We start from the raw sequence: 13,307 nt of genomic DNA, 5'->3' as shown, positions 1-13,307 counted from the left end.
TGGGTAGGAATGAGAATTTCTGTCAGGGTTAATTTCTATCTTTATTCTGCTGTGATCTGAGAAGATGCATGCTATAATTTCTATTTTTTTAAATTTTTTAAGACATGCTTTATGTCCTAGGATATGGTCAATCTTAGAGAATGTCCCATGAGCTGATGAGAAGAATGTACATTCAGTGGATTTTGGGTAGAATGTCCTGTAGATGTCAGTCAGGCCCATTTGTTCTAGCATTCTATTTAAGTCCATTATTTCTTTGTTTATTTTCTGTTTGGAGGATCTGTCCTGTACTGTCAGTGGGATGTTAAAGTCTCCAGCTATTACAGTATCGTTATCTATCATTTGGTTCAGATCAAGTAGGGTTTGCTTTATGACCTTTATAGTTTCTTAATATATGTAGTCATTATTTGTTACTATTATGTAATTAAGGATATATAAAATGTCTATGATAGTTATTTAGAGTAAATATAAATATTTTATAAGTACTTGCATGAGTTTTCTGACTAGGGTACTTCTAACTATTACTCTTCCTATTTTAAGTCTCTTAACTGTAAACTTTGCTACTATGGTGGTTTTCAGAAACCAACTTGCTAAAGTTCATATTCTATATTTCATTAATATATCACACTTTTAGGAGACCTTATAATTGAAAAAATGTCTCGCAGTAGCTGGAGGAAGTAAGTGGTACGGCTTCTATGTCTAGTAAATTCTACAAACAAGACTTTTGCATCGTAGCCCCCGCAGCTTTAGAGTTGGCAATGTAGTATGCGGGAAGTTTGCTGTAGCCCTCAGGGTGTTTCTTCTGACCCTTACATGTTTGCACTGATCCTTACAGCCCAACTAGCTAGTTACTTTTTCAGGTATTTTTATTAACAAAATTACTTTTGTTGCAAGGTTTGATAGACTTGGCCCCCTCCCTGCAGTGATGAGTAAATATTGAGTAAAGTCAGCATTTTGGGGAGATCGCTGAGCTTTACTCTAGACTCACGCTGTCCTATAGAAATAAAATATGAGCCACCAACTTAATTTAAAATTTTCCAGTAATCATATTAAATAAAAAATAATTTTAATAACATTTTATTTAACCCAGTAGATCAAAAGTATTATTTTAACATGTGGCCAATATAAAAATTTTTAATGAGGTATTTTACATTTTTGTTTTTGTACTGAGTCTTCGCAATCTGACGACATGAAACCTGTGTTATGCTCACAGGGCATCCCAATTGGTACTAGCCATGTTCAAGTTCTCTGCTGTACTAGACGGCATGGATCGCACCTGTGTATGCTTCGCTCTTTTTTTTTCCTCTTTCTGTTCTATCAATTTGTGGCCATTAGCTTTGCCTGTCGTTTCATGGACTTTATTGCCTTTGCTCTTCTGCTGCTTCCAGTTTACCTTGTACTTGACTGTAGCTGATTCTTTATTGCTCTTTATTAATTTGGTTTAAGCTATTTCCTCTTCTAAACCTAATTACTATTTGTCAGGAAAGGGCTGGTGACCTGGTAGGAGCACTCAAGGAGGCTGTTGTCTGGACACGGCCTTCTGTAAGGTGCTTCCATTTCTTCTCTTCAAGCAGAGATTATTGAAATGGCAATGGATTACTCCATTTTGCATATTGGGAACAGTGAATTTATTTTGAATTTTAGAAATAAGGATTTCAGAGAGAGAAAAAGAATGACTATTGTGCTTAGTATGTTTGGAAATAAAATACCTGTTGCAGTTGATAGCTTTTTGTAAACAAAATGTTCTTAGAAAAGCCGACTGAATTGCAGAAGACAAAATTATCTCCATTTCTTTGCTAAGGTAATTTATTCCTATTTTTTGCAAGGTCAACCATTTAATCATATCTTGTTAGTATGTATAAACACACACGTGCATTTAATAAATAGAATTTCAAAGTAATTTCACTTAATATGATTTCAGCTTATCACAGAAAAATCTGGACAGTTGACAAATATCTCAGTTCAGTTACTTAAAGTTATAAAACTTTAAAATAGAACTTTTCAGTATGTTGATGTGCATTGATATATTTCATTAGAAACTGAGAAGATGAAGATTTTTATCATTTACCTGAAGAAGCCTGTTATTATTAGCAAAAAAGCAGCGATGAAAAGAGAAATCCATTTTGATTTGCAATTCAACATATCACAACCTTCCACGCAAGCTTTAGGAGAAGACAAACAGATGGCAGGTTTTATTCTTTTTGATTACCTGAAAATGTTTTAATATGTTTCACATCTCTTCAATTTCCTTGTTGGGTTTAAATGGGAATATTTGATCAAGCAGAAGACCTAGTCTTTTGAGTGGCATGTAAAAAGAGTGGAGGGTTCTGGATTCCAGTCCCAGTTCTTCCCTTTCATGTGTTATTGCCTTAACAATGTAGGGCACAAAGCCTCTTTGTGCCTTGTCACGCTTTATTTCATTTATTGTGAACAGCTGAAAGGTTTTCTGGGATAACATCACCTTCTCACCCTATTCTTCCTGGTGTTCTGAGGGTACTTACTGTGGGCCTGTTGGAGCTACCTTCTCTCTCAGCTCCTCCGGAACCTAGAGGAAGCCATTGAGAACAGGGTTTCTTGGGGAGTTTTGCCAACATTCTACCTACGGGTCTTACCTTGTAGAAATGGCCTGCCCATCTCTAGATTGCTGCAGTTGCCCACTCTCTGACTATATTTCTTATTTATTGATAAGAATAAGAAACCTTTCTGTATCACAGCTGGCAGGCAGGGCAATGAAATTTGTGACAAGAAGACAAAAAATACTATGGTAATGGCCACTAGGGAGTTAAGACTTCAGAGGACCTCTTCTTCCTGAGGGAGGAAGTCTTGGGCCAGCTTTCTTTTGGTCTGTGTTTTATATGAAGGTGTTTAAGTGTCATAAAGTGCTCTGCAAATATAGTTTCCCAAAACTCACCTTATTTTAATGAAATATCTTTTAAGGAAAAGACCATTTCATGGGTGAGGATGAGAACTAAAGGAGAATCAATCACTTAAAAACCTCCTCCACCACTTTACATATGAATTTCCCTGACATGATAGGTTTGCCTTCAGAAAACATCAAAATCTTATGTCTTTCCATGTTTCACAAAATGAATAAAATGTTTTTGCGGGAGGAGACTTGAGGTTTGCATGTGGTGAAGCTGCAGTTCCTGGAATGTGAGGCCCCTGTTAGGCAGAGGTTGGGCAGTGGTTGGCCAGAGCTGGTCCTGGAGGAAGGCGGTGTGGAGAGAAGCCAAAAACAGTAAAATGATCCTTCAAGAGAAGACAAACTGAAGACTAACTTCTGATTTATCAATGTGCTATGTTCTAAGCTTTACGTTTTCGTTAAAAAAATGTTTCTTTTTAAAGATTACTGCTTTTAAAAGTCATGTGACTTTTGGCTTTCATTTCAGATGGTCCCTGGCCAGGTGAAAACCTCCTCAGAACTTTTTAGTAAGTCTGAGAAAGAAGACACTGAGATTCCTAATAGCCATGGAAGAGAGACAGGTACATTGGGAAATAACAAAATTCTGACTGTGAATTCCCTTCCTAAGCAGTGCTGAAACCTCACTTGGAACAGGGCACTGGGAACGTGTGTTCATCTAAGTGTTCATGTAAGAGGAATAAGTGTCTGATTGTGCCTCTGGAGAAGGAAGAGCGGCTGGTAGCCTTGAATCAGTTTCCATGCTTGATAAAGTCTCTCTCGTGGGTCAGCTGGAAAGGACAAAGGGAAACCTGGATGGGGAGGCAGGAGATGGGGAAAGGGAGGGTCTTGCTGGCCCACAAAGCGGTCTGCACTAGAGTTCACCCCAAGGATGTTTTCCCAAGTGCTTTCAGATTTCTGATTTGAGGTTTGAGGCAGGCCCTCATTACCAGCTCTTTCCAAGGGACGGCAAGGTGCCAGAGGTTAGCGTTCCGTGAATAGTGATGGTAAGTGTGTCAGTGTGGGCATGGTTATTATTATTTTAAATGTTCTGTTCTTAATGTGTATAGAGCCGCTAGAAGAATCTACTGACCTGGAGGAGATCATGAGTGCTGGAGATGACTGTTGCCTGATAACTCTCCCCTTGAATGACCAGTCTGCACCGCCTGTGAGTACAAGGAGCTGGGCTCAGAGTTCCGATCAGTGTCCACTAGGATGCTGACAGGTGGAAGCACCTCTCCTGGTTTGTGGACCATTTTCTGCTGGCCACCCATCTGTCAATTTTTTGACCATCTCCTCTTGGGGATTGTTTTTGCCTGCTGTGTTTGTTTATTCTCTCCTTTCATGCAACTCACTTTCCCAGGGAATGAATGCGTGACTCATTTGGGATCTGGAGACTGAGATGTAGGGAAAGGAGCCTAATATTTGCAGTCAGACCTGGTTTACACTTACTGTAGGAACTTGGGCACATTACTTAACATCGAGGAGCTTGAGGCTTCTCATCCAGCTAGTTCACAGTCATTTGGTGCCAATAAATTCAGTTGTCAATGTCTAAGGGACATGATATCTTAGCGTTCAATGGGTAGTCCATTCTTATGAGGTGTAAAGTAGTTCCAAGACTTCCAAAGAGAAGCTTCAAAGGTGCCATAATATAAGTTTTTATTTTTCTGTAGCAAAGAAATACAGCTGAGAGTCCATCTGAAAAACTGAAACTGGATGATACACAACAAGGTCAGATACATTACCTACCATAAATAAGATTTGAGTGGTATGTTTAAATGTTTACTTGAAATGCTTAACATTCTTTGTTTTTAATTTTTGTCACTAGAAGTTACTTCAAAACATGAGCATTCTTCCGATTTACAAGAACCATCAGTTAAAATTCAGTCTCCTAAATTAAGTGGCAAATCTAGGTAAGTGGTTTTCAAAACTAATAAACTATGTAGATGATTGTTAACGTGAGTACCACAAGTTGACCATCTAGGTTTTCCCCTTTCTATGTCTGACTACCCGCCCCCCCCCCGCCCCACCCCCAACACACACACAAGGAGAGAGCATTGCGTGAAGTCTTCTGTAGAATAATTTGACAGTTGGCAAACTCTCCTAGCCTACTGGCCTCTGCCATTATACCTCTAGGGGTCTCTTTGGCAACTTTTTTTCCTGCAGCAAAACACTGAATTTGAAATTGAAGGACACAAGGTCAATAACCAAAAATTAATTTTCTTTCTATATGTTAATCAGAAATTGAAATGAAAAGCAATAGCATTTAAAATAGTATTAAGATACAACATACTTAGGGATTAATTGGACAAATGATTTGTAAGACCTCCCCAACGCCCCCTACACTGAAAACTAAAGAAATTAAGGAAGACCTAAATATGTGGAGACAGATGTGTGCTCATGAGATGGAAGACTCAATGTTAAGATGCCAGTTCTTCCCAAATTGACAAGGATTCAGTACAGTCCCTGATTCAAATCCCAGTAGGTTTTTTTTTTTTCTTTAAAGATATTGGCAGGCTTTTTTGAAATGTCATGTGGAAATTTAAAGGACCTACAATAGCCCAGATAAATTTCAACAGGAAACACAAAGTGGAAGGGCTTAAATGCTACTTTTAAGATGTACTATAAAGCTACATTAATCAAGAGAGTGTGGTATTTGCATAAAGATCAATAAACAAAACAGACTAGGAAATCCAGAAATAGGACCTACATATATACGGACAGCTAGTCTGTAACAAAAATGCAAAGACAATTCTGTGAAGAAAGGATATGTTTTTCAATAAATGGTGCTAGAACAATTAAATATCCATATATAAGAAAAAATAAATGACCTTTGATCTTTACTTTTCACCTTGTAAGAAATTAACTAAAAATGGACTATAGACCTAAATGTAAAACCTATTTGCAAGAAAACATAAGAAAAAATAGCTTTATGACCTTGGTGTAGGCAAAGATTTCTGAAATATAACACCCAAAACACAGTAAAAGAATAAATTGATAAATCTTAGACTTCATTAAAATAAAAAAAAACCTTACGCTGCTTGAAAACCAGTGTTTAGGGGAAGAACAGAACAAACCACACCCTTGCAGAAAAAATTTATAAAACATATATTTGATAAAGCTGTGGCCTCCTGGTAGGAACCCAGCTGCAGAGCTCCGTCTCCCGCCTCCTCCCATCAATGGAAAAATTGTCTTCCATGAAACTACTCCCTGGTGCCAAAAAGGCTGGGGACCACTGAGATATGCTTTAAATTTAGACATGACACTAACAACAAAGAAGCAGTGAAGGGTGAGCAGTGGCAAACGAGCAAGCTTCATCTGTATTTACGGCTGCTCCCCATTGCATCATCACCTGAGCTCTGCTTCCGCACTCACTCCCCAACCCTGTCCTTGGAAAAATTGTCTTCCATGAAACTGGTCCCTGGTGCCAAAAAGGTTGGGGATTGCTGTGATAAAGGGTTCATTTCTGAATTATGTTACAGACTCACAAAATTCAATAATAAAAATACAACCCAATAAAAATACTGGCAGAAGATTCAAGCAGCTTCTTTACCAAGGATGATACACAGACGGCAGATAAGCACATGAAAAGTTGCCCAGCATCATTAGTTATCAGGGAAATGTAAATTAAAACTAGAATGGTTGTACTACAGATCTATTAGAAAGGCTAAAATTGGGAAGACAGACTGTACCAAGTCAGTACAAATGGTGGAAATGTGAAACACCTGGAACTCTTACATACTGCTGGTAGTTTCTTAAAATGTTAAACGTGGGCTGGGCGTGATGGCTCACGCCTGTAATCCTAGCACTCTGGGAGGCTGAGGTGGGCAGATTGTTTGAGCTCAGGAGTTCGAGACAAGCCTGAGCAAGAGCGAGACCCCGTCTCTACTAAAAATAGAAATTATATGGACAGCTAAAAATATATGTAGAAAAAATTAGCTGGGCATAGTGGCACATGCCTATAGTCCCAGCTACTTGGGAGGCTGAGGCAGGTGGATCGCTTGAGCCCAGGAGTTTGAGGTTGCTATGAGCTAGGCTGACGCCACGGCACTCTAACGTGGGCAACAGAGTGAGAGTCTGCCTCAAAAAAAAAAAAAAAATGTTAAACGTGTACCCATCCTAACCCAGTATTCCAATTCTAGGTATTTACACAGGAGAAGTGACAACATTAGTCCACACAAAGGGATGTACATGAATGTTTATACCCACTTTCTTTGTGATAGCTCCAAACTGGAAATAACCCAAATGTCCATCAGTAGATGAATGGATAAGCAAATTTCAGTATATACACACAATGGAATACTACACAGAAATGAAAAGGAATAAACTGTTGAAATACATAACATGAATGAATCTCGAAATAACTATTCCCAGTGAAAGAAGCCAGACAGAAAGAGTACATACTGTATGATTCCATTTGCATAAAATTCTACAGTATGGATAGAATATGGAAGTCTAGAAAATTCCTGAAACTATAGAGACAGATCAGTGGCTGCCTGGAAATGGTGTATTAGCTTTTTTCTTTTGTCCATTTTTATTGTGGTAAGAGCACTTAATATGACATCTATCCTCTTAACCCCTTTTTAAGTGCATGATACAGTATTGTTAACTATAGGCAAATGTTGTACAGCAGATCTCTAGAACTTACTCATCTTGTTTGTATAACTGACACTTTACACTTGTAGAACAACTCCTCATTTCCCCTTCTCCCCAGCCTCTGGCAACTGCCAATCTACTGTTTCTGTCAGTTTGACTGTTTTAGATACCTGTATAAGTGGGATCATGAAGTATTTGTCCATTTGTGAGTGGCTTGTCTCACTTAACATAATGTCCTCCAGGTTCATCCATGTTGTCACACATTGTTGGATTTCTTTCTTTCTTATGGCTGAATAGTATCCATTGTTTTCTTATGCCACGTTTATTTATCCATTCATCTGTTGGTGGACACTTAGGTTGATTCTATATCCCGGTTGTTGTGAATGACGCTGCAATGAACATGGGAGTGCAGATGTCTCTTCCACATACTGATTTCATTTCCTTTGGATGTATACTCAGGAGTGGGATTGCTGGATCATACTGTAGCTCTATTTTTAATTTTTTTTGAGGACCCATCAAACTGTTTTCCATAGCAGCTACACTATTTTACATTCCACCAACAGTGTACAGGGTTCCAATTGTTTCACATCCTCACCAACACTTGTTATCTTTTGTGTATTTTATACTAGCAGACCATATATCTGATAAGAAATTAACATTAAAATATATGAGTAACTCCTATAAATCAATAGTAAAAAAAATCAGAGCAAGTAAAACTGGGCAAAAGACTTGAATAGACATTTCTCCAAAGAAGATGTACAAATGGCCGACAGGTCTATGGAAGATGCTGAGCATCACGCATCACAGCAAGAGCTTTTGTTTACAGCACCTCAGGGGATTCTAAGGTAGATCTAGGCTTTGGAAACACAGCTCTTCAGCACTGGCCCAGTGGGCTGGTTATTTGCTGATCCCACTTTGCCGCTTTTTTCTTTGTATGCCTGACAGGCAACGGGCTCAACAAAGGTTTCTTTTATTTTTTATTTTTTTTTAGATAAACAGATGTTGTCTGCCACAGAATATATGGAAATAGGTTGCACAATAAGAAGTTGCATGCAGAGTGGGGTACTTCCCATGCAGTGAGTTCATGATCAGACAGAGGGCACAGGAAGGAAAGACAAGTTAGCCATGTGAAGTGAGGGACAGAAGAGGGTGCTGGTTTTACCAGTTCCATTAATTTCATGTATTGTGTTTTAGGGCAGATTCTGCTTCCAGGGATGACAGAAAGCAAGAAACAAGTGTGTCGGTAATATAATAAATTTAAAGCAATACTTCCCGAATTTTGGTTATTTGCATACCTTCTTCAAAATATGCCAATGCTCTACTCTTTACTTTCTATATTTTTCTTAATTAAATTTATCTTAGACTTATTTGAAAAGGAATCATTTCACTTTCAAATGGAAAATCAGAATTATTTGTAACAAATAGTAGGTAAGCCCCAAAATAAATACAGTTGAAAATAACAAGGTTAGCCTCTTGAACTATACTTTCACTTGATTTACATTTTTAATTCATTGCATACAATGGGTCTTAGTAACTATAAACTATGAAAAGGTAAATCTGCCATACCCGGGATCATCTAGTTAGGTGGACAGAGAAATGTGCCCAGTCAATAAACTCATCAGGAGATAACATTTCATGTTAAGTCTCATTTGATGGCATATAGGTAAGGGAATATTGAAAGATAGACTCCTTCAGTCAATCCTTTGCTACTGTAGTAAGTGCTCATTTAGCTTTGTAAAGAGCCCCTGATCTTAGATGAGAGATGGTTACGCCCTCTTACTGTGACCAAGGTGGCAGCACGGGTGAGAATGGGCACTGCCCATGGACCCCACACTGAAACTCACAGCTGGAGACATCTACCAAAAATACAGACTTGGTCATGTCTCCGCACTTCTTAAAACTCTTTAAAAGAAGAAGAAAAAAAAAACAACCTTTATTAGGCTTTGAGTCCAAATCTTGTTCTTGATTTATTTTTAAAAAAAGATTAGTGAGTAGAAGTGTTAAAGACCTAGCACCCAAGCCTTATCCTCAATAGAGCAGGCTTTTAAAAGAATTGAAATGTTTCCCTCTGAGTCAGTGTTGTTCAGTGACATGGTTTTGTGCCTATGTGTGTCATATGACACCTGTCCAGTGTGCCATCACTGGTGGCCTCTCACCTTGGGAAGCACAGTGCTCTATGCCTGTAGTCAGTGTATTTTTTTTTAAATCTCTATAATGAATATTCAATGAACAGTTTTTCTAAAATTGAGATCATGAGCTTCAAACAAATGAGTTAAGACTTATTCTGGGCCGGGCGCGGTGGCTCACGCCTGTAATCCTAGCTCTGGGAGGCCGAGGCGGGTGGATCGCTTGAGGTCAGGAGTTCGAGACCAGCCTGAGCAAGAGTGAGACCCCGTCTCTACTAAAAATAGAAAGAAATTATCTGGCCAACTAAAAAATATATATACAAAAAAAAAATTAGCCGGGCATGGTGGCTCATGCCTGTAGTCCCAGCTACTAGGGAGGCTGAGGCAGTAGGATCGCTTAAGCCCAGGAGTCTGAGGTTGCTGTGAGCTAGGCTGATGCCACGGCACTCACTCTAGCCCGGGCAACAAAGTGACACTCTGTCTCAAAAAAAAAAAAAAAAAAAAAAAAAAAAAAAAGACTTATTCTGGCTTCCTCCTAACAATGGTTCTCACTTGCTGCTACTCAGGCCTCAGATTGGCATCACCTGGGGAGCTGGAGCAACTACTATGATCTGGGTCCCTTTGCCAGAGAATCTGACTTTATTGACAAGGACAATGGCCAGGCATGGGGGTTTGTTTTTAAAGCCCCCTACTGGTGATTCTAATGTGCTGTGCAGCCAAACTTGAGAACCACTGCTCTCTAGATACTTTTGTTTCTGTAAATAACTTTCAACACCTTTTGATATAAAACCAGAGAAACTGGGAAAGCCTTGCTGCATGGCTTTAATACATCCAATGCAGGATGCATTAAATGCATTGATACTTTTACTTTACAATACACTGGGTTGGAGAACACTGGAACAAATGTGCAGGTTCCTCCAACCATTTCTTTAACTTAAAGAAAGTGTAAGATGCTAATAGGACTGGCTCACAAAGGTCCTTTTAGAAATTACCTTCTCAATCTACCTAAGTGTCTATGGATAGACAAATGGGTAAAGCAGATGTGGTGTATATATGTGCAATGAAGTACTATTTAGTCTTAACAAGGAAGAGAATCTTGTCATTCGCAACAATATGGATGAACCTGGAGGACATCATGTTAAGGAGGCAGGCACAGAAAGACAAATACTGCATGATCTCACCTCTGTGTGAAATCTAAGGACGTCAAACTCAGAAAAGCAGAGAGTAGAACAGTGGTTACCAGGGGGTGGGTGAGAGTGGGGATGGCGAATTGGGGAGAGGTTAAAGGACACAAAAAGTTAGATAGGAATAAGTTTAAAAGACCTATTGTGTATTGTGACTGTAGTTAATGTATTGTATACTTGAAAATTGATAAGAGAGATTTTAGGTGAACTTACCAAAACAACATTAACATCTGTTAATTAGCTTGATTTAGCCATTGCACAATGCATATGTATTTCAAAACGTCATGTTGTGCACCATAAATAAATACAATTTTTATCAATTAAGAAAAATGACCTTTTCTATAAAACGTTGAATGGCTAAATATTTTAAAGGAAAAGTAATTTCGTCTTCAAAACATGAATTCATTTGAAAACTAGATAACCATCACCCACCTTAAATCTCATGGGTCATGCTGTCATAAACAATGTCACCCTAGTGAGTGTTGGGAGTTGATTCTGTGTTTCGTCATTCCAGGCAGGAGGTGTGTCTCTGGGTGATGCGTTTCCTGTCTGAGAAGGTAATGTTAGATACTGTCACAACTTAGTGTGTTTGGATCCACAAGAATCCTCCCTTGCCTGAGATGAGAATGAATTGTTAGCAGTCCCTGGAGAGGCAGGGCAGTTTGGAGACAGGGCCCAAGAGATAGAGCTCAAATAGAGTGTGCTTTTTTGTTAAAATCCAAACAAACTCCCTATTAAAATTGAACATAAACGTTTATTTGTCTCAGCATTATAAAAACTAATAGAAAAACAGAAAAAGATTTTTAAAATACTCATATAAATATCAAGATATAGTTGAATAATCCACTGGAAAGATTAAACTTGCCCTAAATCTCTAACCTTTTATAGTCCAGGCTTAATCTCAAAATGCTTTAAGGTTTAAACAGAAATGACCCCCCTGTTTGGTTTTAGTTCTTCTAAAGTGTACAGAGAAGCATGTCTTTGCAAAAAATATTTTGATACTTTCTTTTGTCATTTGATTTAGTATTTTGAAGTTGTAATGTTGGCACGATATTAAAGTGCCTCAGCTTTTGAACAGTTCTCTAACCTCTCTTCAGTTGCAAACATTTGGTTCAAGAGGATTTTGTCATCCTTTACAATAGCAACTTGGTTGAGAATTTAGTAGTGGAATAATCCTTTTCTTCTTTTTCTTCGCCTCCTTACTTCTTTGTCTTTTTATTATGTGAGAGCCCAGTTTTCTAGAAGGAGTTACTTCTGTGTCTAGCTTTGTGGTAATATGTTTAGTTGTCCATAAGTGGCACTAACATCCCTTTAAAAGTTCTCATTTCTCATCTGTGTTTGTAAAAGTTTAATTACAGGAAACATCTCTTCTCTGAGAGTAGTCAAGATTCAAGTACCAGTACTAGTGAACTATCTTGGACCAGTAACCAAAAGAAGAAATCCCTAAAATCATACTCTAGTAGAAAAAAGATAAGAACCAGGAGTAGTATAAGAAGTAAGTTTGGCATATGTCTTTTGAGTCACTTTTCAAATAAATCAGTAGGTATTTATTTTTTAGTATGTGGTAGGAAAAGGTACCAAAGAAATATATGATCATGAGGTCTCTTTCCCTGCTATAATTACATTGGAAAGGCGAAATGAAACATGAAACAGAAGAATATGGGATTAACCAGCAATTAAATGTGAGCTATGGATAAATGGAGTAGGAGTTCAAATGAAAGGAATCTGGCATGAGCTGGAATCATCACGAAAATCTGCAAGGAAGAGATGGGTGGGACCTTAGCTGATGCTTGGGAAAAAGCGTAGGATCTGAAGAGGAGACAGGGAAGCGTTATTAGTTAGGAAAAACTACAAGGACAAAACAAGGATATGAGAGTGACATTCGGGGCAAGTCTGGGGCAGAGAATTCATTCTGGGTGGTGAGGAACAAGGTTGAATGATTAGAAAGGGAACTTTAGACATTTGAACATAAGTGGGAGTTGCTTTTTAGTATTTGCATGTTGGAAGGGGGAAAATGAATTTATGTCTTGTAAGTCAACGTATCCAGCATGTATTTGTTTTCTTTCATTTCAGTCTTGCCACTTTTCCCTCTCAGTAGTGGCAGTGACCATGACCACAAGAAAGACCAAGTAAGTAAATTTTATCTTGGCTGCCACATGCCCTGTGGGTTAGACTGCATTTATTTCTCAAATAATTTTCAGGAATACGAGAATAACAAACCATTGGTTTACTGGTATGTGAATCACTGCCAATAGAAACTGCAAGGACTTCTGAACATTTCATATGAATCTTGGGTAAAGATTTCGGATCTTTTTTCATTGTTCCCAAACGTTGCCAAAGGATGTTTACTATGAATGATGCTAAAAATCTGGGCCAATTTCCTACAAATATACATTTGTATATTGAATTTACATTTTAAAGTAAACTCATTAAGTTCTTCCCTTAGTTTTGTTTGTTGAGATGTCACTTCCAAAGCTTTTAATGATTTAATCATTTATTTCCTTT

The 13,307-nt window shown here is 38.2% G+C and overlaps 1 protein-coding gene across 1 annotated transcript in view; it reads left to right on the top strand.

Annotated features, from left to right (window-relative positions):
* The first annotated feature begins 1,186 nt into the window (after positions 1-1,186).
* LOC123638761 overlaps positions 1,187-13,307 on the top strand; it is a 76,880-nt gene continuing 64,759 nt past the window's right edge. The window contains exons 1-9 of the mRNA XM_045552591.1: positions 1,187-1,223; positions 2,034-2,182; positions 3,387-3,480; positions 3,967-4,064; positions 4,570-4,627; positions 4,725-4,809; positions 8,687-8,735; positions 12,150-12,297; positions 12,876-12,931. Coding sequence (XP_045408547.1) covers positions 1,187-1,223; positions 2,034-2,182; positions 3,387-3,480; positions 3,967-4,064; positions 4,570-4,627; positions 4,725-4,809; positions 8,687-8,735; positions 12,150-12,297; positions 12,876-12,931 — 774 coding nt within the window. The remainder of the gene's footprint in view (positions 1,224-2,033; positions 2,183-3,386; positions 3,481-3,966; positions 4,065-4,569; positions 4,628-4,724; positions 4,810-8,686; positions 8,736-12,149; positions 12,298-12,875; positions 12,932-13,307) is intronic.

Source organism: Lemur catta, chromosome 5, assembly GCF_020740605.2.
Source record: "Lemur catta isolate mLemCat1 chromosome 5, mLemCat1.pri, whole genome shotgun sequence".
NCBI lineage: Eukaryota > Metazoa > Chordata > Mammalia > Primates > Lemuridae > Lemur > Lemur catta.
This window is presented reverse-complemented; position numbering and strand designations above follow the sequence as displayed.